Source organism: Hippocampus guttulatus, chromosome 3, assembly GCF_054856545.1.
Source record: "Hippocampus guttulatus isolate MCC_2025c chromosome 3, RoL_Hgut_1.0, whole genome shotgun sequence".
In the NCBI taxonomy this organism is placed as follows: domain Eukaryota; kingdom Metazoa; phylum Chordata; class Actinopteri; order Syngnathiformes; family Syngnathidae; genus Hippocampus; species Hippocampus guttulatus.
In genome coordinates this window covers 24,214,388-24,241,165 of record NC_141263.1, presented here as the reverse complement: position 1 = coordinate 24,241,165, position 26,778 = coordinate 24,214,388, and the positions used below count along the sequence as shown (strand labels likewise).

Below are 26,778 nucleotides of genomic sequence, written 5' to 3'. Positions count from 1 at the left end.
CAAATATTGTACTGTAGGCGGTCATAACACATCCTAACACCTGCTTTTGAAACACCAACTCCCATCGTCCCTTGCGGCGCAGTGTCAAACATGGCACCCGTCTCGCGGACAAAAGGCGAATCTGTCTGACGGTGGGCTGAAGCCCAAATACAATCCAGAGAAGACGTTTTTTCGGGGAAAATTAACATCATACGGGTGCCCAGGCTCCATTGAGGCAAACTATAAGACCGCATGTTACAACTAAAATCTGTGGAGGACTGTCTACTGGAATAAGCAAGGTAAATTGCGAGGCACCGTTGTGTTACGCTCTCATTAGCCCGCTTGATTTCCTTCAATACGTGAGGTGCTGGTGGCCGATCCTCGCTTTAAACAGCCGGCGGGCCTGCGATCTTTCGCCAGATGTTGAAATACAATCCCCCAAATGGGTACATCTTCGTCTCCCTCGGTTAGGTCAGAGTTCCGCTTTGATTCGGCACGTTTGCAATCCGTCTTGCTGCTGTGATTTGGGCGATTTAGGCATCTTCGTCAGCTACAAAACCGATTCAGACAATCACCGGTGGTTAGTTTTACGGTGTATCAAGCAGGACAAAATCAGCTGTTTTTTTCCAATGGGCTTTTAGTGTGGGATGGAAAAGTTCCAAGCAAGTGAAACTTGTCAGGCAATTTGAGCCAACTGACATTGTTTATTTATTGCTTCTTCAAATTTGTTGACACAAATCCGCGGGAGGAGTTTGTTAAAGAATATATTTACATTCATAACAATACACTAACGTTAGCTGTACCTTCAGTTCTGAATGCTGCCCCAGTCTCCATTTAGCTGCAGTGGCTCCCAATCTCCTGTAAAATAGAAGTTCCTACTTTGCTGTGGTTTATGCTGTTTTGTTTTTCGTGTTGGGGGGTGTGGGGGCAGTGTCCATTAGTTGCTGAAAAACAAACAACCCCAAAACGTGGCTGGATATGAAAAATTAGACTATCAAGGAACATTCTATTCTTTTCAATAATTTGTTTCAAAAAGTGAAACGAGTGTTATTTGTTCACCTCCCTCAAAGTAAAATATTTCAAGTCTTTATTTGATGACTATGGTGCGCACACACACAGACAAATTATATATATAAATATGTAATCTTTTTTCCTTCTCCACTCACAATTTACTCTTTGCCACGTAAGTGCCTTTTTCCCTCCTTCCAGGCGCGAAGAGGAACAACTTTAAATGTAAAGTAAACAGATTAGCAGTCCTGTCAAATTGACACATTTACATTATTTATTTATTTATTTATGTGGGGTTTTTTTTTACAATTTGGGGCCTTTTTGCTAATTTCTAACTATTTTAAAAAACGTTTTTTTGTGTCTATTTCACTGTGTTTCCCCTTTTCACTCACACGTTTTTACCTTTGTCACAAACGTATGCACCATTTCCTTGACTGTTTTTCCACAAAATCTTTGACAATTGTCAATCATTTCTGAACTTTAATGCCCCATTTTCACGAGTCTTTCCATTTTCACACTTGATAGACCATTAGGACAGATTTATCGCTATTTTAAATAGATTTTTATCATACTTATAATTATGATAACAATATAAGGGAGATGAGTCAAATTGGGCACTTTGTAATCAATCATAAAATAGAGGCCATACACATGCAAAAATACTTTAAAATCAACTTCGCTGTTGTCTTGTAGGATGTTCCAGCATTGTGAAGAGCCTCGCTTCACCATCGAACAGATCGACCTCCTCCAGAGGCTCAGGAGGACAGGCATCGGCCAGGCTGAGCTCCTCCATGCCCTGGACACTTTGGAGCACCTGGACCGTCCCCACAGGCACACCTCAAACCACCAAACCTCTTCCTACGCCCCGCCTTCATATTCCACCGCGGCCACTCAGACAGTCTTCTCCGATAGCCGCCTATCGCCGACTAGCTTTGATGTCACCTTGCCTGTAGCCATGGCAACGGTAGCACAGACCAACGGGAAGATGTCGCCGCTGACCAGATTTCCTCTGGTGGGCGGTGGCGTGGTGGGCTTCGGGTTTGAGGCGGGCGATGACGACGTCGATGTGGATGAGAAAGTGGAAGACTTGATGAGGTAGGAGACACGGGGAATGGATGTGCTGCAGTGAACCGTAGCGACCGTTTTCGTGGCCGTTCGGGACCAACAAAAAATGCGTGTGTGGTTTTAGGAGAGACAGCGGCGTCATGAAGGAGGAGATCAAGTGCTTCCTGGCCAGCAGGCGCATCTCCCAGGCCGTGGTCGCACAGGTGACGGGTGCGTGTTGCCCAAACTCCTCTTCTTCCTTCTTCCTCTAACTTGGCAGCTCAACGATCTCGGTCCTCTTGCAGGAATTAGTCAGAGCCGCATTTCCCACTGGTTGCTGCAGCAAGGATCCGACCTCAGCGAGCAGAAGAAACGAGCCTTCTTCAGATGGTATCAGCTGGAGAAGAGCAGCCCTGGTCAGAGCACACCCGTCCGTCTCTCCTGTCTGTGCTTGACTGTCTGTTTGTCGACCTCTGTGTCTGTGTCATTTCTGTCTCTCCAGAGTGCCTTGAAAAAATATTGGCCCTCTTCTCACATTCTTCCTCTCTCCATAGATTCCCCACTTTAATTTTTATTCACATCGGTTTCTATCGATCTGTTAGTCCATCGATTGGGCTGTCCGTCTATTCATCTGTGCCCGCCCCCCCCCAAAAAAACATGCAATTTACCTCTGGCTCACCGTGCATCCATTTTTTTTGTGTGTGTGTATTTGTTGGAGGAAAAAAAACTACAATGTGCAAATGTGCCCGCCTCATAAGGTGCAACGCTGGCCATGCATAACTCTCCACTGACTCTGGAGGACGTGGTGATGGACTGGCACCAGGCCCCGCCCACATTCACGCCTGCTCCGGGGGGCTTTCGCCTGCGCCGGGGGAACAGATTTACCTGGAGGAAAGAGTGTTTGGCCGTCATGGAGAGGTATCATTTACACAGATTGCTATACTGCTAAGTGACAGGAGACCTTTAATGATGATTTGTATTTGTGTGGGTGTGCGCGCGCGAACGCTTGTGCAGCTACTTCAGTGACAATCAATATCCCGACGAGGCGAGGAGGGAGGAGATCTCCATGGCTTGCAACGCCGTCATTCAAAAACCAGGTGGGTCCATTCGCTTCGCCGATGTCCTCCTGCTGCTCGGCATCCAAAATGACAAGTGAGCACTTGCTGGGTGTGTTGTTCAGGGAAAAAGCTTCTGGACTTTGAGAAGGTGACGTCTCTGAAGGTGTACAACTGGTTCGCCAACCGCCGCAAGGACATCAAGAGGCGCGCCAACATTGGTAACGCCGTTGTCTGTCACCCGCCATTTTGTATTTTTTTTTTTTTTTTTCGGATGTTCGAAGGTTGTGAGGAGTGTGTGTGTGTGTTTCTTGAAGAAGCTGCCATCTTGGAGAACCACAGCATCGACGTCCAGAGTCCTGGAGGTCAGTCCAACGGCGATGAGGCGGACGCCAACGACGAGCAGGTAGTGTGTACAGCAACAAGAACCTTGCGTGCTTGCTTTTTTTTTCCATGACAACTACATTTTTGGAGATGTCCAATCAATGTGGAGGTTTTTTTTGGGGTAAGTTCTTCTGATGCCAGATTGTCTGAAATGGAGGGCTTATTTATTTATTACATTGTTCAAGAGCAAATTTGAATCAGAAATGTCCCTAAAAGTATTGTTGGCTGTGAGGGCCCTTGATAGCTCTTTGTAGCGCGATTTATCAATGATGATTGATGATGTGTTAGAGGAAAAAAGTCAGGGCCGATTCGGAACCAACATTTCTAGAAACGTTTATTTGCATCTCTATTATGAATATTTAGTTAAAAAAAAAGTTAACCACTGTCAAAGTTTATTTATTTATTCACATTGGATTATTTTTAAATGATGCATTTTCTGAAAGTGTCATCTTTTTTCCTCGCCGACCTCCCAAGAAGTGCGGAATAACTGCAGGGTGTCATTTCCCACGGCAGGTTCCCACGTTGCTGCCCAGCTGGATGGCCGCCCTAAACCGAGGGGGTGCGTCAGGGCCGCGGGGCTGCTCCCTGAACGGTCGCGCGCAGGCGTCGGGGCGTCGGCCGTCGTGGTCGCCGTCTTCGCCCCTCCAGGATGAGCAGAGTATGGAGAAGGGGGCTGTGGATGGAGCGGGCGGGGCGGCCTCCGCCTTGGCCGATCACATCAAGACAGAGGTGGTGGAAGACGACTGAAAGGAGGTGACGTCATCGTGTTCGTATGCAAATATTTGAGCAAAACCCGGATTACCTCCCACCACTTTCTGTCAGCCAACATTATGATGAGAGTTCATAATGACTGATGAGACGCTTGTCACACTGTGATTTCAACGGTCTAGCCTCAAAAATTCACACACAAGCGTTTTGTTTTGTTTTTTGGCTAATGTGGCATTTTAGTACAGAATAATTCCACGCCATAGATGTCAAAACCAAACCAAACATAAAAAAAACAGATTGTGTCATGTGACCTGAAATATTGATGATCAAAATAACAAAAATTATGGATGCCAAGATATACGAATTGAAAAAAAAAGCATGCTGTTAAGCAGACTGTTCAATTGCACAACATAATCATCACTCCAGCATCATAATTGTTAATAAATTATTAGGAGGGGATCATAAAGCTTCAAATTTGCTTAAAACAGTTGTATTTTTATTCCACTAGATGGCACTGTTTGTTTAAATTAAGTGTTTGAAAAAAATGACAAGTGAACTTTGAGGCCAATGTTGAAGATAGAGGAGTAAAAAAAATACAGCATTCCTTCGTTTATCGCCGTTAATAGTGACCAAAAACACCCGCGATAAACGAAAATCCGCGAAGTAGCGACCAATTAACATATATATACTGTATATAAAAAAAAATTGCCCCGTGGGCCTTTGAGCTTGAGCAGAGCGCACTAACACACACACACACACACACACACACACACAGGCCAGCGATCCCTCAGGCATGCAGCAGACATGTTTATGATTAGTCAATTAAGGTTGTTTAGACAATTAAGGATGGAGAGACCTGCTTTTGTTCTTATAAGTCTCTCTCTCTCTCTCTCTCTCTCAGCAACACACAAACACTCACTTGCGCCCATGCGTGCACGCACACACACGTGCCCCGCGTGGACCTTCCGCGCTTGAGCAGAGTGCGCACACACTAGCAGTAGTAAACAACACTTAGACACAGATTTTTGCGGACTTAAAAAAAATTATGAATGTTTGAAAAAATTATGAATGTTTGAAAAAATCTGCGATGAACCGAAGCCGCGTTACACGAACCGCGAAAAAGCGAGGGATCACTGTAAAAATACAACAACTACCCAGTCAGCAAAATTGGTCTGGCCCAGCTCTGGGGCAGACACGGGGCACGTACACTCGGCCCACATAACTCAATGAATGATGGTCCTGCAGTGGCCCACGTCTGGCATCCATGATGTGGGCCGCATTCGGCCCAGATCTGAGCCGCATTGTAAAACCATAACTGGCCCTACTCCGGCCCGACGCTGGGCCAGAACAGGTTCCTGATATCAGCCTGGATTCAACCTCAACGAAGCCACATCTTTCATGAGCCATATTTGAGCCACATTAAAAAAAAAAGTCTCAAAAACGACTCTTATAAAAATATGTTCATTGTCATAATTTGTGAACCTCACATATAACTATACACTGGAAAATGCACTTTTCTTTATTTAACAGTGAGCACAAAGTCCAAGTTGGGATGCAGCTTACTCTTGAACGGTATTTTTCTGTCCATCAAATTGTTGCGCTCTCCGTGTCCTCTTTTCTTTTTTCTTTTCTTTTCATTTCATCAATTTCCTGGTCTGAGGCCCAAGATGTTAGGCTGTTAGGTCTCACAGCGGCTGTAAGAACTGTAAGAAAACAAGAATGGACAGTGTGTTAGGAAAACAAACATTTGTACATGTCATGAACAATGAATGGTCAGTAAAAATAACCCCTGAAATTTCTTATAATAATAATAAGAATACATTTCATTTCTAAGCGTCTTTCAAGACACTCTAGGACACTTTACAACCAAAACTAAACTAGGTGTGACGCTGTGGGGCGGAATATTTGCCACCAAAAACGAAACGTGAATAACTTTAAAATAGTTTATACTGAATTTGAATTACGTGAATTGAAGGTCACTGGCTCGGATAATGGATGGATTTGTATATTTTACTCTGAATCATATTGAATAACTGAATCTGAATTGTACAATCTGAATTTGAAACGATAGACTTTTTTTTCTTCGGAACTGTATTTGATCCTCACTGAAAATTAAATTCTGTTTATTTTCATATTCAGTCTTACAAATACAAAACAACATTTTTTTCAACATCAGATTTTGTTTTTGAATTGAGGTACTAAGTTTTAAATTAACTTTATGGTCAAGTATTAAGTATCCGGTTTGTATTGCAGCGAACGGAATCAAAAGTAATTTCATTGTATTTCAGTGCAGAAAGGGTTATTTTTGGCAGCACCTCTGACTGTTCAATCACCTACATTTTCACAAGTGATGTGTCGGTCGCGAACGAGCCGGAGCGAAGAAGTGAGCGATGAGCCCTTTTTAGCCGAAAAAAACGACCATGTTTCATAAGGTGTTTCGTAAGGCGTTTTTAGATGAAAAAAACGACCACGAATAGCAAGGTGTTTTTAGCTGAAAAAAACGACCATGTATAGTAAGGCGTTTTTAGCTGAAAAGAACGACCACGTGTAGTAAGGCACTTTTAGCCGAAAAAAATTACCATGTATAGTAAGCGGTTTTTAGACGAAAAAAACGACCATGTATAATAGGGTGTTTTTAGCCGGAAAAAAAAACGACCATATATAGTCAGGCGTTTTGAGACGAAAACAACGACCATGAACAATAAGGCGTTTTTAGCCCCAAAAAAAAAAAAACGACCATGTAGAGGAAGGCGTTTTTAGCCGAAAAAAACGACCATGTATAGTAAGGCGTTTTTAGCCGAAAAAAACAACCATGTATAGTAAGGACTTTTTGGATGAAAAAAACGACCATGATTAATAAAAAAAACACAACTCCACAGCTCTATGTGGTGCTTTGGCTCAGTGGTAGAGTGATGGAGTGCAACACCAGAGGTTGAGTGTTTGATCCCTGGTTGTTGCAACAATGTCTACTCTTTAGACGAGAAAAACGACCATGTATAGAAAGGCGTTTTTACCAAAAAAAAAAGACCATGTGTAGAAGGCGTTTTTAGCCGAAAAAAACGACCATAGATAGTAAAGCGTTTTTAGCCGAAAAAAATGACCATGTATAGTAAGGCATTTTAACTCGAAATAAACGACCATGAAGACTAAGGTGTTTTTAGCCGAAAAACCCCCGACCATGTTTATATAGTAAGGCATTTTTAGCCGAAAAAACCCCAACCATGTATACTGTATATCGTAAGGCGTTTTTGGACGAAATTTTTAGCCGAAAAAAACGACCATGTAGTAAAGCGTTTTTAGCCGAAAAAAACGACCATGTATAAAAAACGACCATGTATAGTAAGGCGTTTTAGACCGAAAAAACGACCATGTATAGTAAGGCGTTTTTGGACGAAAAAAACGACCATGTATAGTAAGGCGTTTTTGGACGAAATTTTTAGCCGAAAAAAACGACCGTGTATATTAAGGCGTTTTTAGCCGAAAAAAACGACCATGTATAGTAAGGCGTTTTTGGACGAAATTTTTAGCCGAAAAAAACGACCGTGTATAGGAAGGCGTTTTTAGCCGAAAAAAACGACCATGTATATAGTAAGGCGTTTTTGACCGAAAAAAATGACCATGAATAGTAGGGCGTTTTTGGACGAAATTTTTAGCCGAAAAAAAAACGACCGTGTATAGTAAGGCGATTTTAGCCGAAAAAAACGACCTGTAAAGTAAGGCATTTTTAGCCAAAAAAAACGACCATGTATATAGTAAGGCGTTTTTGACCGAAAAAAACGACCATGAATAGTAGGGCGTTTTTGGACGAAATTTCTAGCCGAAAAAAACAACCGTGTATAGTAAGGCGTTTTTAGCCGAAAAAAACGATCATGTCTAGTAAGGCGTTTTTGGACGAAATTTTTAGCCGAAAAAAACGACCATGTATAGTAAGCCGTTTTCAGCCGAAAAAAACAACCATGTATAGTAAGGCGTTTTTGGACGAAATTTTTAGCCAAAAAAAACGACCATGTAAGGCGTTTTTCGCCGAAAAAAACGACCATGTATAGTAAGGCGTTTTTGGACAAAATTTTAGCCGAAAAAAACGACCATGTATAGTAAGGCGATTTTAGCCGAAAAAAAAACGACCATGTATATATAGTAAGGCGTTTTTGACCGAAAAAAACGACTATGTATAGTAAGGCGTTTTTGGACGAAATTTTTAGCCGAAAAAAACGACCATGTATAAGGCGTTTTTGACCGAAAAAAACGACCATGTATAGGAAGGCGTTTTTGACCGAAAAAAACGACCATGTATAGTAAGGTGTTTTTGGACGAAATTTTTAGCTGAAAAAAACAACAATGTATAGTAAGGCGTTTTTAGTCGAAAAAAACAACCATGTATAGTAAGGCATTTTTAGCCGAAAAAACCAACCATGTATAGTAAGGCGTTTTTGACCGAAAAAAACGACCATGTATATATAGTAAGGTGATTTTAGCCGAAAAAAACTACCATGTATAGTAAGGCGTTTTTGGACGAAATTTTTAGCCGAAAAAAACGACCATGTATAGTAAGGTGTTTTTAGCTGAAAAAAACAACCATATATAGTAAGGCGTTTTTGACCGAAAAAAACGACCATATAGTAAGGCATTTTTAGCCGAAAAAAAACCGACCAAATATAGCGAGGCAATTTTGACCGAAAAAAACGACCATGTATAGTAAGGCGTTTTTGGACAAAATTTTTAGCCGAAAAAAACGACCATGTATAGTAAGGCGTTTTTAGCCGAAAAAAACAACCATGTACAGTAAGGCGTTTTTGACCGAAAAAAATGACCATGTCTAGTAGGGCGTTTTTGGACGAAATTTTTAGCCGAAAAAAACGACCGTGTATAGTAAGGCGTTTTTAGCCGAAAAAAACAACCATGTATAGTAAGGCGTTTTTGGACGAAATTTTTAGCCGAAAAAAACGACCATGTATAGTAAGGCGTTTTTAGCCGAAAAAAGCAACCATGTATAGTAAGGTGTTTTTAGCCGAAAAAAACGACCATGTATATCGTAAGGCGATTATAGCCGAAAAAACAACAATGTATAGTAAGGCATTTTTGACCGAAAAAAACGACCATGTATAGTAAGGCGTTTTTGGACGAAAAAAAACGACCATGTGTAGTAAGACGTTTTTGGACGAAAAAAACGACCATGTATAGGAAGGCGTTTTTGACCGAAAAAAACGACCATGTATAGTAAGGCGTTTTTAGCCGAAAAAAACAACCATGTATAGTAAGGCATTTTTAGCCGAAAAAAACGACCATGTATTATAGTAAGGCGTTTTTGACCGAAAAAAACGACCATGTATAGTAAGGCGTTTTTGGAGGAAATTTTTAGCCGAAAAAAACGACCATGTATAGTAAGGCGTTTTTGACAGAAAAAAAACGACCGTGTATAGTAAGGCGTTTTCGCCGAAAAAAACGATGTATAGTAAGGCGTTTTTGGACAAAATTTTAGCCGAAAAAAACGACCATGTATTGTCAGGCGTTTTTAGCCAAAAAAAACAACCATGACCGGAAAAGGGTGGAGTGCCCCCTCCGGGTCGGGGGAGAGATCTTGCCCCAAGTGGAGGAGTTTAAGTATCTTGGGGTCTTGTTCACGAGTGAGGGCACGAGGGAGCGAGAGATCGACAGGCGGATCGGTGCAGCGTCTGCTGTGATGCGGACGTTGTATCGGTCTGTCGTGGTGAAGAAGGAGCTGAGCCAAAGGGCGAAGCTCTCAATTTACCGGTCGATCTACGTTCCAACCCTCATCTATGGTCACGAGCTATGGGTCGTGACCGAAAGAACGAGATCCCGGATACAAGCGGCCGAAATGAGTTTTCTCCGCAGGGTGTCCGGGCTCTCCCTTAGAGATAAGGTGAGAAGCTCGGTCATCCGGGAGGGGCTCAGAGTCGAGCCGCTTCTCCTCCACATCGAGAGGAGCCAGATGAGGTGGCTTGGGCATCTGATTCGGATGCCTCCTGAACGCCTCCCTGGTGAGGTGTTCCGGGCATGTCCCACCGGGAGGAGACCCCGAGGAAGACCCAGGACACGCTGGAGTGACTATGTCACCCAGCTGGCCTGGGAACGCCTCGGGATCCCCCGGGGAGAGCTGGAAGAAGTAGCTAGGGAGAGGGAAGTCTGGGCTTCCCTGCTAAAGCTGTTGCCCCCGCGACCCGGTAGAAGATGGATGGATGGATGGAAAAACGACCATGTATAGTAAGGCGTTTTTAGCTGAAAAAAACGACCATGTATATCGTAAGGCGATTGTAGCCGAAAAAAACGACGATGTATAGTAAGGCGTTTTTGACCGAAAAAAACGACCATGTATAGTAAGGCGTTTTTAGCCGAAAAACACGACCATGTATAGTAAGGCGTTTTTAGCCGGAAAAAACCACCATATATAGTAAGACGTTTTCGGATGAAAAAAACGACCATGTATAGGCAGGCGTTTTTGGACAAAATTTTTAGCCGAAAAAAACGACCATGTATATATAGTAAGGCGATTTTAGCTGAAAAATACGACCATGTATAGTAAGGCGTTTTTGGACGAAATTTTTAGCCGAAAAAAAACGACCATGGATAGTAAGGCGTTTTTAGCCGAAAAAAAGAACCAATGTATAGTACGGACTTTTTGGACGAAAAAAAACGACCATGATTAATAAAAACAACTCCACTGCTCTATGTGGTGCTTTGGCTCAGTGGTAGAGTGATGCAGTGCCACACCAGAGGTTGAGTGTTCGATCCCTGGTTGTTGCAACAATGTCTACTGTTTAACCACCATATACAACTTATTTGTGGAAAAACACAAAACAACCCAAAGGTTCATTGTGGTGGGTTAGCTCAGTGGTAGAAAGCTGCAGTCCCAAATCCAGCGGTTGGGTGTTCGATTCCCAGTGTTTACAACAAGGTCACATCTTTCTTTAACCACCATTTGCAGCTTTATTGAAGAAAACACAAAACAAACAAGAATTTATGTGGTGGTGTGGCTCAGGGGTAGAGAAACCATGTCCCAAACTAGCGGTTGGGTACTCAATCCCCAGAGGTTGCAACCATATCCCTTCTTTCTTTGACCAACATGGTAAGTAAGGCTTATTGAAGTCATTTTTTGTTTCGTAAGATGTATAGAAAGGCATTTTTAGCCGAAAAAAACGACCATGTGTCGTAAGTCGTTTTTAGACGAAAAAATGGCCATGTATAGTAAGGCTTTTTAACCCGAAAAAAACGACTATGTAGAGTAAGGCGTTTTTAGTATTCATGGACGTTTTTTTTCGGCTAAAAACGCCTTATTACACATGGTCGTTATTTTCGTCGAAAAACGCCTTACTATACATGGTTGTTTTTTTTCGTTGAAAAATGCCTTACTATACATGGTCGTTTTTTTCGGCTAAAAACGCCTTACTATACATGGTCGTTTTTTTCGGTCAAAAACACCTTACTATACATGGTCGTTTTTTTCGGCTAAAAATTTCGTCCAAAAACGCCTTACTATACATGGTCGTTTTTTTCGGCTAAAATCGCCTTACTATACATGGTTGTTTTTTTCGGCGAAAAACGCCTTCCTATTCATGGTCGTTTTTTTCGTCCAAAAACGCCTTACTATACATGGTCGTTTTTTTCGGCTAAAATCGCCTTACTATACATGGTTGTTTTTTCGGCAAAAAACGCCTTCCTATTCATGGTCGGTTTATTCGGCTAAAAACGCCTTACTATACACGGTCGTTTTTTTCGGGTAAAAATTTCGTCCAAAAACGCCTTACTATACATGGTCGTTTTTTTCGGCTAAAATCGCCTTACTATACATGGTTGTTTTTTTCGGCGAAAAACGCCTTCCTATTCATGGTTTTTTCGGCTAAAAACGCCTTACTATACATGGTTGTTTTTTTCGGCGAAAAACGCCTTCCTATTCATGGTCGGTTTATTCAGCTAAAAACGCCTTACTATACATGGTCGTTTTTTTCGGCTAAAGATTTCGTCCAAAAACGCCTTACTATACATGGTCGTTTTTTTTGGCTAAAAATGCCTTACTGTACATGGTCGTTTTTTTCGGCTAAAAATTTCGTCCAAAACCGCCTTACTATACATGGTGGTTTTTTCGGTCGAAAACGCCTTACTATACATGGTCGTTTTTTTCGGCTAAAATCGCCTTACTATACGTGGTTGTTTTTTTCGGCGAAAAACGCCTTACTATACATGGTAGTTTTTTTCGGCTAAAAACACCTTCCTATTCATGGTAGTTTTTTTCGGATAAAAACGCCTTACTATACATGGTCGTTTTTTTCGGCTAAAAACGCCTTACTATACATGGTCGTTTTTTTCGGCTAAAAACGCCTTACTATACATGGTCGTTTTTTTTCGGTCAAAAACGCCTTACTATACATGGTCGTTTTTTTCGGCTAAAATCGCCTTACTATACATGGTCGTTTTTTTCGGTCAAAAACCCCTTACTATACATGGTCATTTTTTTCGGCTAAAAACCCCTGACTATACATGGTCGTTTTTTTCGGCAAAAAACGCCTTACTCTACATGGTCGTTTTTTTCGGCTAAAAACGCCTTTCTATACATGGTCGTTTTTTTCGGCTAAAAATGCCTTACTTTACATGGTCGTTTTTTTCGGCTAAAAACACCTTACTATACATGGTCGTTTTTTTTCGTCTAAAAACGCCTTACTCTTCATGGTCGTTTTTTTCGGCTCAAAACGCCTTACTATACATGGTAAATTTTTTCGGCTAAAAACGCCTTTCTATATACGTGGTCGTTTTATTTGGCTAAAAACACCTTACTATACGTGGTCGTTTTTTTTCGTCTAAAAACGCCTTCCGATACATGGTCGTTTTTTTTTCGGCTAAAAAAGCCTTACAATGTATGGTCATTTGTTTCTGTCTAAAAACGGATTACTAGACATGGTCGTTTTTTTTTCAGCTAAAAACGCCTTACTATACATCACTGGTGTCAAACTCATTTCACATGGCGGGCCACATACGGCCTCGGTAGATGTCAAGTGGGCCGGACCATTAAAATGATACCATACTTTGCTATAAACAACCAAGACAATATGTCTTTCCTTTGTTTTGGTATAAAGAAGCACAAGAACATTTGGAAAATGTTGAAATTTAATGAACGTATCTTTTACAAAACATTCCATGAAGCACCTTACATATCCTTCAACAAATGTGCAATTTACTTTTATCATTCACATATATGCATTGCAACTGATCCCATTTATTGTACAAACTTTAACAAGTAATTGGTATTGAAAAATATAGTAATGAACTTTATGATTAAACAAGATTTATAAAGAAAGGAAGTTTTAAACCATTTACACAGGCATATAAAATCTAAATGTAATCCCTGCCTCCACCTTACAAACTAAGGAGAGTGCTATTAAATGTGCAAATGTGAGAGTGCTATTGATAGCGTCTGCTATCATGGGTCTGTCTCAGCGACGGACTGAGGCTTCTGTTGTCTTCTTCTCTGGTCAAAACACTCAATGAATTGCACCTTATTACAAATATTAATTATGTGTCTTTTATGCATTTTTTTCATTTTTAAATTATCCTGCGGGCCTGATTGAACCTCGCACGCGTGTGTTTGTGTGTGTGTGCGTGTGTGTGTGTGATGAATGGAATTCCACATCAGTGTGCAATTGTAAAACAAGGCTGTGTGTTGAAAAAATGAATCTGAAACTGCATTTAAGGGTGGCTCAATACTGGCTGGCCATATACGGGCCGGAGTTGTAAATTGATTTCTGGCCCAAATACTTCACTCCACAACTGGCCCTCATCTGGTTTGACAGAGTCAAGCCAGTGCCTCCTTTGCCACTCCTGGGCCGTGTTCGGCCCACATGCATTATGCCAGTGCCGACTCAAGGCCAGCTGTACCAGCTTCATGCCGAATCCGGGCCAGATGCCTTTGCTGACTGGGTAGTTCAAGAAGCAAATTTGAAGCATCATTTTCCCATCACTATAAATTATGGCTTCCAAATGTGTTTTTCATCAAATAAAATGGTGGCGAGTGACGCTTTCCAAGAGCAAGAGCAGTTGAAATGATAAGCTACGTCAAATGTTGATGAATGCTCTGATCAATTTCAGTAAATGTGTTGAGACGAGGGGTGTCAACGTGAATGTGAATCGGGGAGGCAGTTATGATTCAAAAGTTGCAAAGAAAGAAAACAGTTTTAAAAAAATAAACTAAGTTATATCAACAATTTTAGAGCTGCGTGGCATCCATAAAACACAACAACGAAACCTCATTCGGCCAATCAAACCCAGGGTGGCCATTCAGCTTGCGTCCATAACCGTAACGATGCGCTGTTATGTCACATGAGAAAAATACATATTCCTCTATGTACTGTACATGTATACATATAGATATATCCTACATAATATAAACTGTGAGGGTGCAATTTTTAAGTTCTACAAAAACGTGTTTCCAATTCCAGGAACGAAAAGTAGCTTCCATTGACAGAAGCCAAAGTCTTTGCTTTTCAAACGGATGTTTTTATTTCGACACATCAAATGTGTGGAGTCACTCCAAAACGTCCCCTCTTTTCAGTTGGATTTCTGCCTTACGATGTGTTTCAAACACCAGGTGTCGTTTTCTTTGTTGCTTTTAAAGATGCTTTTATTTTTTTTCAATCCACATTCACACGTAGCAGCTAAATGAGGGGACACTGAGACCACAGCTGAAAATATGCCGTCAAATGTGTCGAAAAAAAGAAATGACATGGAGTCATTGTAGATGTTTGATCAAGCACGATTTCACTTTTCCTCTCTTTTGTTGACAGATTTTGACGTTTTTACCAATTGTAATCATTCACAGTGGAATCATTTTAACAATCCGCAAAGAATTTGTGTTCAAGTGCCTTTTGTTGTCTGTGTTGTTGTCGTGAGGACGACGTCCACGATGGCTCTGCAACGTGCAAATTCCTGACACACTACCGCAAATACCTCAACTTGTCTTTCATCCCAGTGGACACTCATCAGGTCCGAGAGTGGTGCGTTCAACAAAGGTGGGACGTCAGAAATATCGAGTGCCGAATCCATGGTGCAGTAAAATGGAAATTGGGATGGGGGGGGGGTGGCAACTGACATCCATGAGAAGAACATTTTTAGAACAGGGGCACAGTCTTGACGCTTTTCAGTGAAGTGGCCAGGGTGACGCAACATCTCATGCTTTGAAACCCTAACCCGACTTTAAAACCCGAACCTTACTTTGAAATTGTAGCCCTATTTTTTAAACATTCAATACACTTTATAAAATTGCTTTGAAGCCCTAAACCCCCTTTAAACGCCCATTTTGAAACCCTAACACTACTTTGAAACCTGAATCCATTTTGAAGCTGACTTTGAAACCCTAACCCTATTTTAACCCTGGAGAACCCACAGGGTCAAATTTGGCCCCTATAAATTCTGCTTACTCAAATGCTGCCCTTAAATCCCAAAGGGTCAGATTTAACCCTAATCCTAAATTAGGATTAAAGCACTGAATATTTGAAAAAACATATTGTGGTGTTCAGTGAACATATCAAGGTTCAAGGTTCACAGTTGCTGTCATTTAATGTATAATTCATCATTTTCCAAAGAAGAAAAAGGTTCTTGGGTTCTCCAGGGTTAAAAGCATATTCTGAAACCTAAACCCTACTTTGAAACCCTAACCCAGGGGTATCAAACTCATTTTTGTTCTTGGCAAAATCGTAGTTATGGTTTCCTTTCCAGGGCCATAATGATTGTGAACCTAAAAGAATGTATGCCCACCTCCTATTTTATATACACACACACACAACATAGGGATGAATAGGTTTGAAACCTGAGTCAAGTAAAACCTGCTCACATATTACATTTATTTTATCTCAACATTTTTCAAAATGAAGAAAAGTTGCAATTTTGATGTTTAGCAGGAAACATGAAGTGATGCACATCATTTCCTTTTGTGGGCCACGTAAAATTATGCGGTTGGTCAGATCTGGCTGCATTGACTTGAATTTGACACCTGTCCTCGAAATATATTTTGGAATCATACTTTGAAAATTAAATTTTTTTTGTTTCAACTTTCACTTTTCAAAATTATGTCAAATTAAGAGAATCCCTTGATGGTTGTTTTGATCGTCTTTTGAAAAGGCGTATTTCCCACAAAACGCCCCCCCCCCTCCCCCATGATTTTCTGGTCTGAAATACAGTATCTGATTTCCCAGTTTTCTTGAACACAACACCTAACTCATCCTTTTTTTGTAAGCCGCCCACCCCACGGACCCAGCCGTGTCTACGGCCCTGTTCTTCGCCTGGCATCCTTTCAAAGGGAAATGTAGCTCATTATTAACTGTAGCTCTTTTTTTTTTTTTTGTTTATCGCTGTAAAATCTGAATGGAGGAAACTGTAAAATGAAATCTACTGAATCAATTGACTTTTATTTGCTTTGAGAAAATCTTTAAGACAAAGAACGCAAATATGAAAATAAGGCCAAGTCAAAGGCAATACGGAGCCAAATGTGTTTTTTCACCCCATTACTTGTTTTAAGATGGAGTGCCTTGTACGAATGCTCAAATGTGTAGAAAACGCCACACGACTAAATGTACTGCCTTTTTTGCCATCAGTTGCATAACTTTGATTTGTTCGATTTTTACTGGTTTTTGTTTGTTTGTTTGTTTTTTACTATTTACAAGGCAATTAAAGCTGATCACAGTTGACCAGATGACATTTGGTGTTTTGTCTATCCCTCACGACATCATGCATATCTTTACTATTCATAGTTTTTCTAAAATGTATTCCACAAGCCTTTTTCTAAATAGAGTACATTACTATAAGAATTTTCTCGTGAAATTGTTTCCATTTAGTAGGGAAAATGAAGTCTTCATTTCGACCAGGGACACCCCAAGAACTACAGGACGAACCCGCTAAAATGAAATAGACGGAATCAATTGACTTTTACTCGCATTCAGAAAATCTTTAAGACAAAGATGTTATGAAAATAAGGCCAAGTCAAAGGCAATTCGGGGCTATATGTCTAAAAAGACAGCTCACATGCGATGGGCGGGTACTATTAAAAGTCATTGCGATACAGTTACTAGTTATCAGTTCAAATGTAGTTAGGAATGGTAACCAAGTACTACAACATTAATGTCCCTATGGACATGGTATTTATCAACAAAAAAAGTATTCATTGATCTTTCACTTTTCTTTATTTTCTTATCAGATTACTGTTCAAATGATACAAATTAAAAAAAACATGATAGATGTTTCTTTTTCATATAATACACGTTCTCTCTTTGGATTGCAGCATACTGACAGAAAACAATTAAATTAATAGGCAATCAAAACAAAACAAAAAAAACATCTGTGCTCAACAGTCTTTTCTCCTTGACCTCTGCGCACACACACACAAAAGCAAGAAACTTGATTGCTAATCTTTTGTCAGGTTGATATGAAATGTTTGTGAGTTGCTGCGGTATTAATGTGAAATCGTATTCATCCCTTAGTAACAACAGAAAAACAAAGATTGTATTGCTTATTTGCGCTTATGTTGACAACACAACAACACTTAAATAAAATAAATACAAATAAACTGTTAATTTTAGTCTCCCCCACTATATGAGCTCCACGACAGCATCTCCTGCAAAGTCAGACGACACCACATCGAAGGTGGGCAGAGCAAGGAATGGCCACCAACGTTTTGTTGAGGCACCTGCTGTCAAATACGATAATGTCACAAAGTGAAATGTGACAAGTTAAAAGTCAGCAATATTGTCTTGAAAGTACGCATGGGGGAGAGGGGGGGGGGGCATATAAAAACACTTGTGCAAACGTTGACATCAGAGGCGGCAGAGACTCCATGAGCATTTTCTTGGTCGGGATATTTTTCTGCAGACGAGAACATTTGTCAAAGATTTTTTTTCTTTTACACCTTTTTGCTTAATTAGCAATATTCGGAAGTGTGTAACTTTGTTTCTCACAGAATTGCAATTTTATCATAAAATGATGACAATGTTAGAATGCTTTAAAAAAATTACAACTGTCCGCAAAAATTCATAGAAAAACAACAATCTTTTGTCATATTCTTTGAAAATTATTCCCATAATTGTGATTTTTGTTACACAAAAATTTGTGGTATTTTCTCAAAATGTTGCAACTTGACCTTTTTTGTGTGGTTTTTTTTTTTTTTGGATGACTGCTCCGAATTATGTCTAATTTCTTGCAGGGCTGTGAAAAAAAGTCTTAAGTGACTTTCTTTTTGACATGGGTTCATTTTACTTCAATACTTTCTCAAAATGAAACTTGTTTTCTAGGAAAATGGTGACTAATGTACGACTTTTTTCTTGTAATATTTGGACTCTCGTAAGATTAAATTTTATTTTGTGTATTTCCATCTTTTCTCATTAAATTACGACTTGTTTTTTTGGGTTGAAAAATTGATATTTTAATTCGTGATTTATTTTCCCCTTAGTAGATTTGTGGTAGAATTACTTAATGATGAAATTAGTTATTGTCATGAATTCAAATCTTTCTCTCGTACTCGCCCTTCATTTTGACATTTTCTTTTTTTTCTTTGTGATATGGGAAAGGTCTGACTTCATTCTTGTACGCAAAAGCATGTAAACGTTTTGGGGCTTTTTCCAACAGTTCTTTCTTCTTTCTAACAGTTTTCTTTGTTGTTCATTGGGAGCACAGGCCATCTATGGCCCACAAGCCATATGTTTCCCACCAACGGTGGAAAAGAAAGACTTGGCTTCAAATTCTGACGATGACAATGATGCCGATGATTTCCAATGCGATTTTTATTCCTGCTTTGGTCCATTTGCTTTCCCCCCCCCCCCCCCTTCCCAGACCTAACATGCACGCGCGCGAACGCACACATATTTCTTTCCTCATTTCCTTCAAGACCTAATCTGATAAAACGACTTCCGACCAAACCATCAGACACCTGCACTCACAACTAACCCAATATCACCTTAGATGAACACTTTCAATAGCAACATTACCTTTTCTCTCATGATTGCACCAGCTTATAAACGTAAAAAAGGAAACGGTAAGATTAAAATTCTACTCTGTAGTTTAAAAAAAAAAAAAGTTTCAGTGTAACATTAAAAATAATTACGCCCAAACTTGTAAACTTTTTTTCCCTCCTAAAATTAACATTTTGCAAAATGCATTGCATTTTTTTCCTTGCAATATGACTACCGGATAATTGCATAAATGTGGAACTTTTTCCTCATGAGGTTATATTTGTTTTCTCAGAATAAGTATATTTTTAGACTACAATTCCAACTTTTTCTTCTTGTACTATTATGACGACCCATGTAGAATTGATCGTTTATTTTGTTTGGGGGGGGGGTCCGTTTGGAATTCATGCATCACCATTCTGTCTTCCTCTCACATGACAAAGTGCCACATTTCATCCTTGATTTGAAAGAAAATAAAACGAGGGTAACGCGAAGGTCGACGACAACGAGGTGGGAGTCACTCTGGAGTGTTATTAGCAGCAATTACTCAAGGAAATCATTTGTGCAATTTAAAAATAGATATTTTTTAAAATGACAATAAAAGAAGGCTTCATTAAATGTTTGCGCCACCGAGGCATGCGTGTACGTTTCGACAGAAATAAACTAAACATGATATGCCTCATGAAATGCAAACAACTCGCTCACTAAAAAGGATGATCATTATTATGATTCATTTTCTTAGTATTATTATTAGGGCCACACTGTGCAGCAAATATAGTCAGACAAGAATTACGTTGTAACATCAGAAGAAAGAAATGGCCATGTCATAAATTCACACGTAACGTTGATGACTTTCTTCTCACAAATGAACAGCAACATTTTTTCACATTTTGTTCTTTGAATTTTAAAACATAATTTCTGTAAAATTACAAGAAACGTTCTTTTCAATGTATTATTTTATTCTCATAAAAAGTTTTTTTTCCCCCTATTTGCAAGTTGGGTTTTTTTTTGTTCTTATTTGAGACCGTTGCCTTTCTTCATGTATGGTTATCACAAATGTATTTCCCCCCCATACTTTTAAAAATAAATTTTGTTCGAATCTTACTTCTTCATTTGCTTTCTTTCTTTAAGTCTAACTTTTCTTGTCAGTTACATGCCATTGTCCTAAACGTACACTCTAAAAACATTTGGGTCACCCCAAAAATTGGGTTTTGTTTGAAACCTCCAAAATTTTTTTTTTTTACAAAACCGTGTTTTGGGTTATTCATTTGAAAAGTTGTACAACTTTTTGTGACTTGGCCTGCCAATGTTGAGTTGTTTGCATTTTTGATTCTCAGTGTGGCCCCAATAATCCTTTTGTGCACCAACACAGACTCCAGACTTTATATTTTTGTGTATTAGCGTCATTTGAAAAATGTACTGATCTGCCACAGTGACGCGTCAACACGAAAAAACAAAACAAAAAACCTTGTTAAAAGTATACGCGGCAAGGGCTTGGCTAAGTGGCGGATCGGCCATCTCCTATGATATCTCTGGAATGTACACAAAGAGGTGCACGCCATCTTGCTTTTTTTTCCTCCACAACAGCAAAGACAGGAAGTTGTCCCCCCACTAAATAAGTCTTTTCAAAATAAGATGCACTTACTCAACCAACATGAAGGGCCCCGTGCATCATTCTTGACGTCAACAAGGAGCTAAAAAGCTGACTTATTGCACACAACGGCAAAAAAATGTGCCCGCCCGCCCGCCCGCTCACTCACTCGCGCCCTCTGCGGTCCCTGAGACGGCCTCCAATTCAGGCCGAGAAACAGCGAGAGGCAATGTGAGGAGAGACACCAAAATGGTTAAATTGCCAAATGAAAAGCTCTTATCTTCTTCACGCGATAACGCAGCCCAAGAGGAGATTTCGGCTTTCCTCCATCCGAGATGGCGTCTCCGGGTAGCTGCTCTCAGCTGCTCCAGGACTTGCGGTTGTCTCCTCTGAGGACAGGAACGCGGGCGGCGTCGGCGGCAGGGAAGTCCGGGGCAGCGTGCCGGCCGTCGCGGCGGCTCAGGCGCTCCGGCCGAACAAGAATGCCGTGTGCAGGCCGGCATCGGAAGTAGCGCTGGCCGCCCACGCAGCCGTCGTGTTTACCTGAAATGGAGGGATGAGGAATTTAGCATAAGCAAAGCTTGAGTCTAGCTTTTAGTTTTCCTACTTTTCATTCCTACAAATTCATTCTTGTCTTATCATGATAAAAGTTTTAGAAATTGACTCTTTTTCCTCCTGGAATCATTTTCGTAAAGTTAAAAAAAAAGGAATAAATAAATCAATTTGATGACTTAGTAATTGTCTTTGGCTACATTTTTTCTTGTACTTTTAGGACATGATTTTTGTAAATGAGCGTGCATGGCTAGTAAGACATTTCCCATGAATCTTAGACACAGAAGCAGGAAGTAGTTCTCGTGCCAGTATGACAACAACATGAAGAGCTGCGAGCAATCGGCTGTGGGTGAGAATGAGATCGCAAACACAAATGTAAACGTAAATAGGAAGGAATTGAACTTTACATTTAGCTCTGATATTGTAACTGTGGGACGTAGATTTAGGTAATTTTTCACAATTAGATGATTTAGTCCCGTAAATTGTGAACTTATTTCTTGTCATCTTGATAATTTATTTTTTCTTCTCGCCTTAGAGCTTTCTTCTCTCTTGCAATTTTAGAACATAAATCTAAATTATTTTTCCATTTTTAGAAACGGATTTTCTTTCTTTTTTCCCTAATTTTGTTGTCAGAAACATCCAACTCTTCAGCTGATGACTTCACGGCTTGAGTCCTGTCATTTTCTGACCAGAATTTTAATTTGCTTGTCGCGACTCCGCCGGTTGAGCTCACCTGCGGGGGAGTCCAGCTCCACGCCCACCCACACACCTTCAGCAAAGTGCGTGGCCCCCACGTAGCGCACGGTGCCCGCCTTGCCGCTCCCGACTGCCACGTGGGCACCGTCCGTCAGCCAGTCTGGCACGGCCGAGTCGTCGAGCGGCTTCTGTTCAGGGAGGAAGTGGCGTGCGGTCACGCCGTCGTGATTGGCGGCGAGCGCGGCGTCCAGGAGGAGGGAGGAGGAGGACGACGAGGACGGGGAGGAAGGTTGCAGGACGTCGGACAGGGTTGCCGTGGAGACGCTGGCCGAGAAGTAGCCGCTGGACGATTGGCTGAGCGGGCTGAGGGGGGCGCTGTCATGCGGGTCATGCACGGGAAGAGGAGGGGCGTCGTCCGGGTCGGACCGCCGCTCTTTGGCCGGCGCTCGCGGGACGGGGGCGGCCTGGCGACGATCGCCGGGGCGGACCAGACAAAACCAGCGTCAGATTCGCAATGGACACCTTTTTCTCGCAAACGTCTTTTCATATTCCTGTACATTTACTTTGGACCGTACTTTTCATTTTTCCCCCCCAAACATTTGTGCAACCTCTCATTGGTAAACATGTTAATTAGTGCAGATTAAGCTTTTTTCTCATATTACTTTTCAAAATATATTTTGTAAATGTAAACAAAATTTTGTGACATAATTAGAGATACTGTATAATTTTAGGTGTCGTAGTAAAACAAGGCTAGAATTTTGAATCTTAGACATTAACATTTGTTTTGTCATCATTCCTGTATATGACAATTTACTCAATGCTCGAACGTAAATAAAAACATCATGATTCATAATTTTAAGACTGACCTCACTAATTCACAACACAATTTTAGTCTCAAGTCTACATCCTTTTATTTGTAATACTGTATTAGAATATATTTATTTTAGATTAATATTACAATGATTCGTTTTTCTTTAAATGTCCCAAGAATTCTGAATTCTAAATTTTAATTGTTTTGCAACTTATTTTTTAATTCTCCCAGTAATGTTGAACTCTTCTCATAGAATAAAAAAAGGGGAGTTGTTTATGCTAAAGCAGCAGCTGTAAGGCTCACATGCTTGCCTATTACATTGAAGAAGAAGAAGAAAAAAAAAGACCAATGCAAACTGAGTTCGAGTAGAATGAGGCAAAATTAGACAACGAAAGGTGGCAGCGAGTCGTGCATCCTCACCATGTCCATCTTGACTCTGCTGTCATCACCAGCTGGTGGCGACATGATGCGCGGCAAGTGCTGCTGGATGGACAACACAAACAAAAAAGTCACATTGGCTGAATGAGGCAGGGCCTAGATTTGTTTTTGTTTTGTTTTTAAGTAGAACATCTGCTCCATTTTTGACTAAAAATCTCTTCTCCTTGCTGCTTTTCTGCTCAGACCAAAGCCTTGTCTGAAATAAAAAGCAGAGCTTTGGCACCGTCTTATGGCATTAGAGTGCCGAGGAACTACAATGAAGTGGCTCGAGAACCTTCATTTCAACGAGCCATAAAATAAAATAGTGCTTTGCCATTATCAATTTGCGCTATTCAGACTCTGTCCCTTATACTGTACCGCTAAATGCCAGAGGAATTGAAAAGTTGCCTATTTTTATTTTTAAAAAAAAGGTCGAAATGTTACAATCACAATTTGTAGAGTAAAAGTATTGTACTGTTTCAATATATATATTTTTTAAGTACAGACATATTTTGCTGAGATAAAAATGTGCAATCCTGCGGGAATAAAATATTTGTAATCATATCTGTTCTTTTAATTGGAAAAAAAGCTAAGGGAGAGAGAAGCAATTGGTTTAAGATGTTTGTTTTACTGCCTCGCTGGTTTCGGTATGTAAGTATACCCTTTTTTAAAACGATTACAAAAAAAAAAAAAAAAACAATTTCAAATGATTGTGCAGAACATTAAGCTCCAGCCCGCCGACCAAAGTTTTGAGAAGCAATGTCTTGGCGAGAGGGAGAGAGAGCACGGAGGCCCATCTTTGCCCACCTGCTGGCCGTGCGGCGACGGCCTCAGCTCCTTCTTGTCGTCGCGTGCCGGAAACAAAGACTTGAGCAGTTTGGGCATCTGCGGAACCAACGCCTTCACTGAAAGATAAGAGGCAGCAAGTCCTGAACGACCTGAGAGGGGAGGTGGGAGAAGTAGGAAGAGGAAGGAGGCAAGGAATCGAGGAGGCACAGGAGGTGGGAAAGATTAGCAGAGAAGTTGATGGCAATAAGACTGGAAAAAAAAAAAGCATCGCGATCAATCAAAGAATTGATTGCGGCTTAAACATGATTGGTAAAAAGCAACGTCCTCATTCAACAGCACAAAATGAAATCCAACACTAATGAGAGGAAGCAATTCAGAATCTGAGGCATGATAATGTGAGACATGACATTGTTTTTGTTGACATTTACTATAGGTTGGAGAATGAGCAGCCTCGATAAGGGTCGGAAAAAGGTGAGAAGAAAAAAAGGTGACAAGAGGGGAAGAGGGAAAAGGAAAGTGAGAAAAGTAGGTGAATACAACGAGAGTGGAAGGATAAGGGGAGCAGAAAATAAGGTCAAAGAAACATTTCAAAAAGGTGAAAGTGAGAAAAAGAAGGTGAAGAGAAAAGCGACAAATGAAGGAAACTGAACGAAGGTGAGGGGAAAAAAAGAAGGCTAAACCAAACCAAAGGATAGTTGATGAAAAGGGAAGATGGTGAGGAAAGAAAGTAAGAATAGAAGATGATGGTGAGTATATATGTTTTGATATTCAGAAAAAGAAGACTATGTGTCATTTGTCAGGATAATTAGGGGCTTCATTTTGTTAAAAAAATCGAAACGCATCAGCTCATCATCAGCAGAAGCAGCAACAGCAGAGGAAGACGAAGACAGAGAACAACGACGTTGCGTAGGTGGCTCAGCCACGGCGCTTTACCTTGCTCTGGCTCCTGGTTGTGTTGCGAGGTGACGGCGGCCGTGGGGGCCGGCGGCGGCGGCGGTTGCTGCGACGGCGCAGGGCAGTAGGTGGAGGGAGACGAGGCCGGACGGGGGAGCGTGCGATGGTAAGCAGACGGCATGAAGATGTCTTGTTGACTCTCCCAGCGACCCTGAACACCAAACGTGCGTGCGCGCGACATGGTGACATCATCAAACACGGGAATTCACTTCCCTCCTGTCGGAATGTTTGGAAGCATCAAACACTTTGGCAACATTATTTAGATTGTGCAAGTGTATTTCATGAGTACTCCGAGTTGTGTGTGTGTGTGTGTGTGTGTGTGTGTGTACTACCTTGTCCTCAAGCAAGCAGGTGGTGGACAAGTCTTGTCTGCTTCCAGAAAGCTATGGATGGACAAGAGCATGAGGTGAATAGCAATATTTAAAATATCGTTTTAGTTTTCTTCCTAGTTGGCACTCACTTCTTACTGTAAAAAAGAAAAAAAAAAACTTTCCTAGGACACTCACTGCTTATGTAATGAAAGTGCTGATGTTGCAAATTGGGACTTTGGGTGGGACAGACTTGCCGGATCGAGCAAGTGTCCACATATTCTTGTAAATTTAAAACATTCTTTGACTTGTAAAGCTAAATAAGTTTTCTCATAAAAATGTCACTTTCCTTGGAAACATTGTTCCCTCCTACATTATTGTAAATATTTTGGCTTTTGTTTCGTGTATTATACAATACAACAAAATCTGCCATTTTTTTGTCCTCATAAGTTCAACTATTGTCAAAATGAATGTCATTTTCTCAAATAGTCTTGTAAAAACGTCATAACTGTATAGTTATTCTCGTAGCTTATAAATGAACAAAAACTGCTTCCTTCATAAAATGAAAGTGCTGATGGTGCGTGTTGTGGTTTTTGGGACTGCCCGACATCCTGTCTCGCGCGGTTTCCAAGAGGAATGGTTTAAAATTGGTGTTCTCCCGGCGCTTCACTGAGCGTACATTACTTATTCACGTGACACGGGGCATCGGTGCGGTGGTTATACCCTGTTAACAGACGGAGAACTGAGACTCCGCCGGTTGCTTCTTCCTCTTGCAGCGAGCTGCTCCTTCACTGCCACCTCCTTAAGAACACAAACCCATAAGGGTCAGATTACATCTGATTTGAATACATCAATTATTATTTTTTACCTTTCCTGTTGGGCATTATGGTGAATCTGTTTTTGAGTCTGATACAGGGATTTAAGTTCTGTTCAGTAATATAAAGTCATAAGTACAGTAACCATTTGTATGAAAAACACTGCGGTGTGAATTAAATGATAACAACAACAACAAAAATCCAAATGAAAAACACGAAGTAGGAGGCTAACTGAGAATGCCTTCTTGTAAGCAAACTAGTTCACTGTGCACCGTTTGTAAGCTTGGAAGATAGAATGCCACAAAGATGTCAACCGCGAGGGATTCAAGTGAAGGTAAGCTAAAAAGAAAAACTTTTGTTTCAAATCCAACCAGAACTCATTTGCTGCTGTCAAGATAATATTCGAGAGATTGCCGGAGATCCACCATATTTGGTGCCAATAAATTTCCCTCAAAAATATAGTATATTCAAGTGTGACTTCTATTTTTTTCCTTCTTCATGATGCATTTTTTGACTGGTACAACTTCTACTTTCGAGTGACATGGAGTCCGAAAAATACGGTAGGTCCAGTGTTGTACCTGTCTGAGTCGATCCAGGGTGAGGATGTTTTCGAGACTGAGGACGCTGCGCAGGTACTTCTCGATGGCGGCTTCGTCGTCGGCCGACTCGCTGCTGGCAGCGAGGCGAGCCAGCATCTCCCTGTCCTCCGAGCCAGGAGCGTCCTGATG

The 26,778-nt window shown here is 40.8% G+C and overlaps 2 protein-coding genes and 1 long non-coding RNA gene across 7 annotated transcripts in view; 2 read left to right on the top strand and 1 right to left on the bottom strand.

Annotated features, from left to right (window-relative positions):
* Positions 1-81: 81 nt before the first annotated feature.
* On the top strand, positions 82-8,984 carry LOC147207933 (homeobox-containing protein 1-like). 2 transcript variants are annotated; one of them, XM_086107593.1, is made up of 9 exons: positions 82-278; positions 1,681-2,082; positions 2,177-2,262; positions 2,337-2,447; positions 2,790-2,949; positions 3,046-3,128; positions 3,212-3,307; positions 3,407-3,492; positions 3,984-8,984. In XM_086107593.1, exons 2-9 carry the CDS (start codon positions 1,682-1,684, stop codon positions 4,215-4,217), a joined length of 1,257 nt encoding a protein of 418 aa, XP_085963719.1. In that variant the 5' UTR covers positions 82-278; position 1,681; the 3' UTR covers positions 4,218-8,984. The 2 variants fall into 2 exon arrangements, with proteins under 2 accessions (XP_085963719.1, XP_085963718.1); XM_086107592.1 differs by having other exon boundaries at positions 3,404-3,492.
* Positions 8,985-11,400: 2,416 nt separating this feature from the next.
* On the top strand, positions 11,401-16,872 carry LOC147207932 (uncharacterized). The gene is made up of 2 exons (XR_015100511.1): positions 11,401-15,193; positions 16,417-16,872. It is a non-coding gene; the product is annotated as an uncharacterized LOC147207932 (long non-coding RNA).
* A 468-nt stretch (positions 16,873-17,340) lies between these two features.
* kif13ba (kinesin family member 13Ba) overlaps positions 17,341-26,778 on the bottom strand; it is a 37,090-nt gene continuing 27,652 nt past the window's right edge. The window contains exons 30-37 of one of the 4 annotated variants that reach the window (XM_086107582.1): positions 26,629-26,772; positions 25,959-26,036; positions 25,260-25,310; positions 24,907-25,078; positions 23,992-24,122; positions 23,188-23,250; positions 21,994-22,420; positions 17,341-21,251 (exon numbers count right to left, since the gene is read on the bottom strand). In XM_086107582.1, the coding sequence (XP_085963708.1) occupies positions 21,067-21,251; positions 21,994-22,420; positions 23,188-23,250; positions 23,992-24,122; positions 24,907-25,078; positions 25,260-25,310; positions 25,959-26,036; positions 26,629-26,772 (1,251 nt within the window). In that variant the 3' untranslated portion in view covers positions 17,341-21,066. The remainder of the gene's footprint in view (positions 21,252-21,993; positions 22,421-23,187; positions 23,251-23,991; positions 24,123-24,906; positions 25,079-25,259; positions 25,311-25,958; positions 26,037-26,628; positions 26,773-26,778) is intronic. The other 3 variants (XM_086107583.1, XM_086107584.1, XM_086107586.1) reach the window with 3 other exon arrangements.

What these genes read in the sequence shown, in the direction of transcription:
- LOC147207933 (XM_086107592.1), top strand. Translation starts at nt 1,682, where the DNA reads ATGTTCCAGCATTGTGAAGAGCCTCGCTTCACCATCGAACAGATCGAC. An exon ending in AAAGTGGAAGACTTGATGAG is followed by an intron (nt 2,083 to 2,176) that starts GTAGGAGACACG and finishes GTGTGGTTTTAG; the next exon opens with GAGAGACAGCGGCGTCATGA. An exon ending in CGTGGTCGCACAGGTGACGG is followed by an intron (nt 2,263 to 2,336) that starts GTGCGTGTTGCC and finishes GTCCTCTTGCAG; the next exon opens with GAATTAGTCAGAGCCGCATT.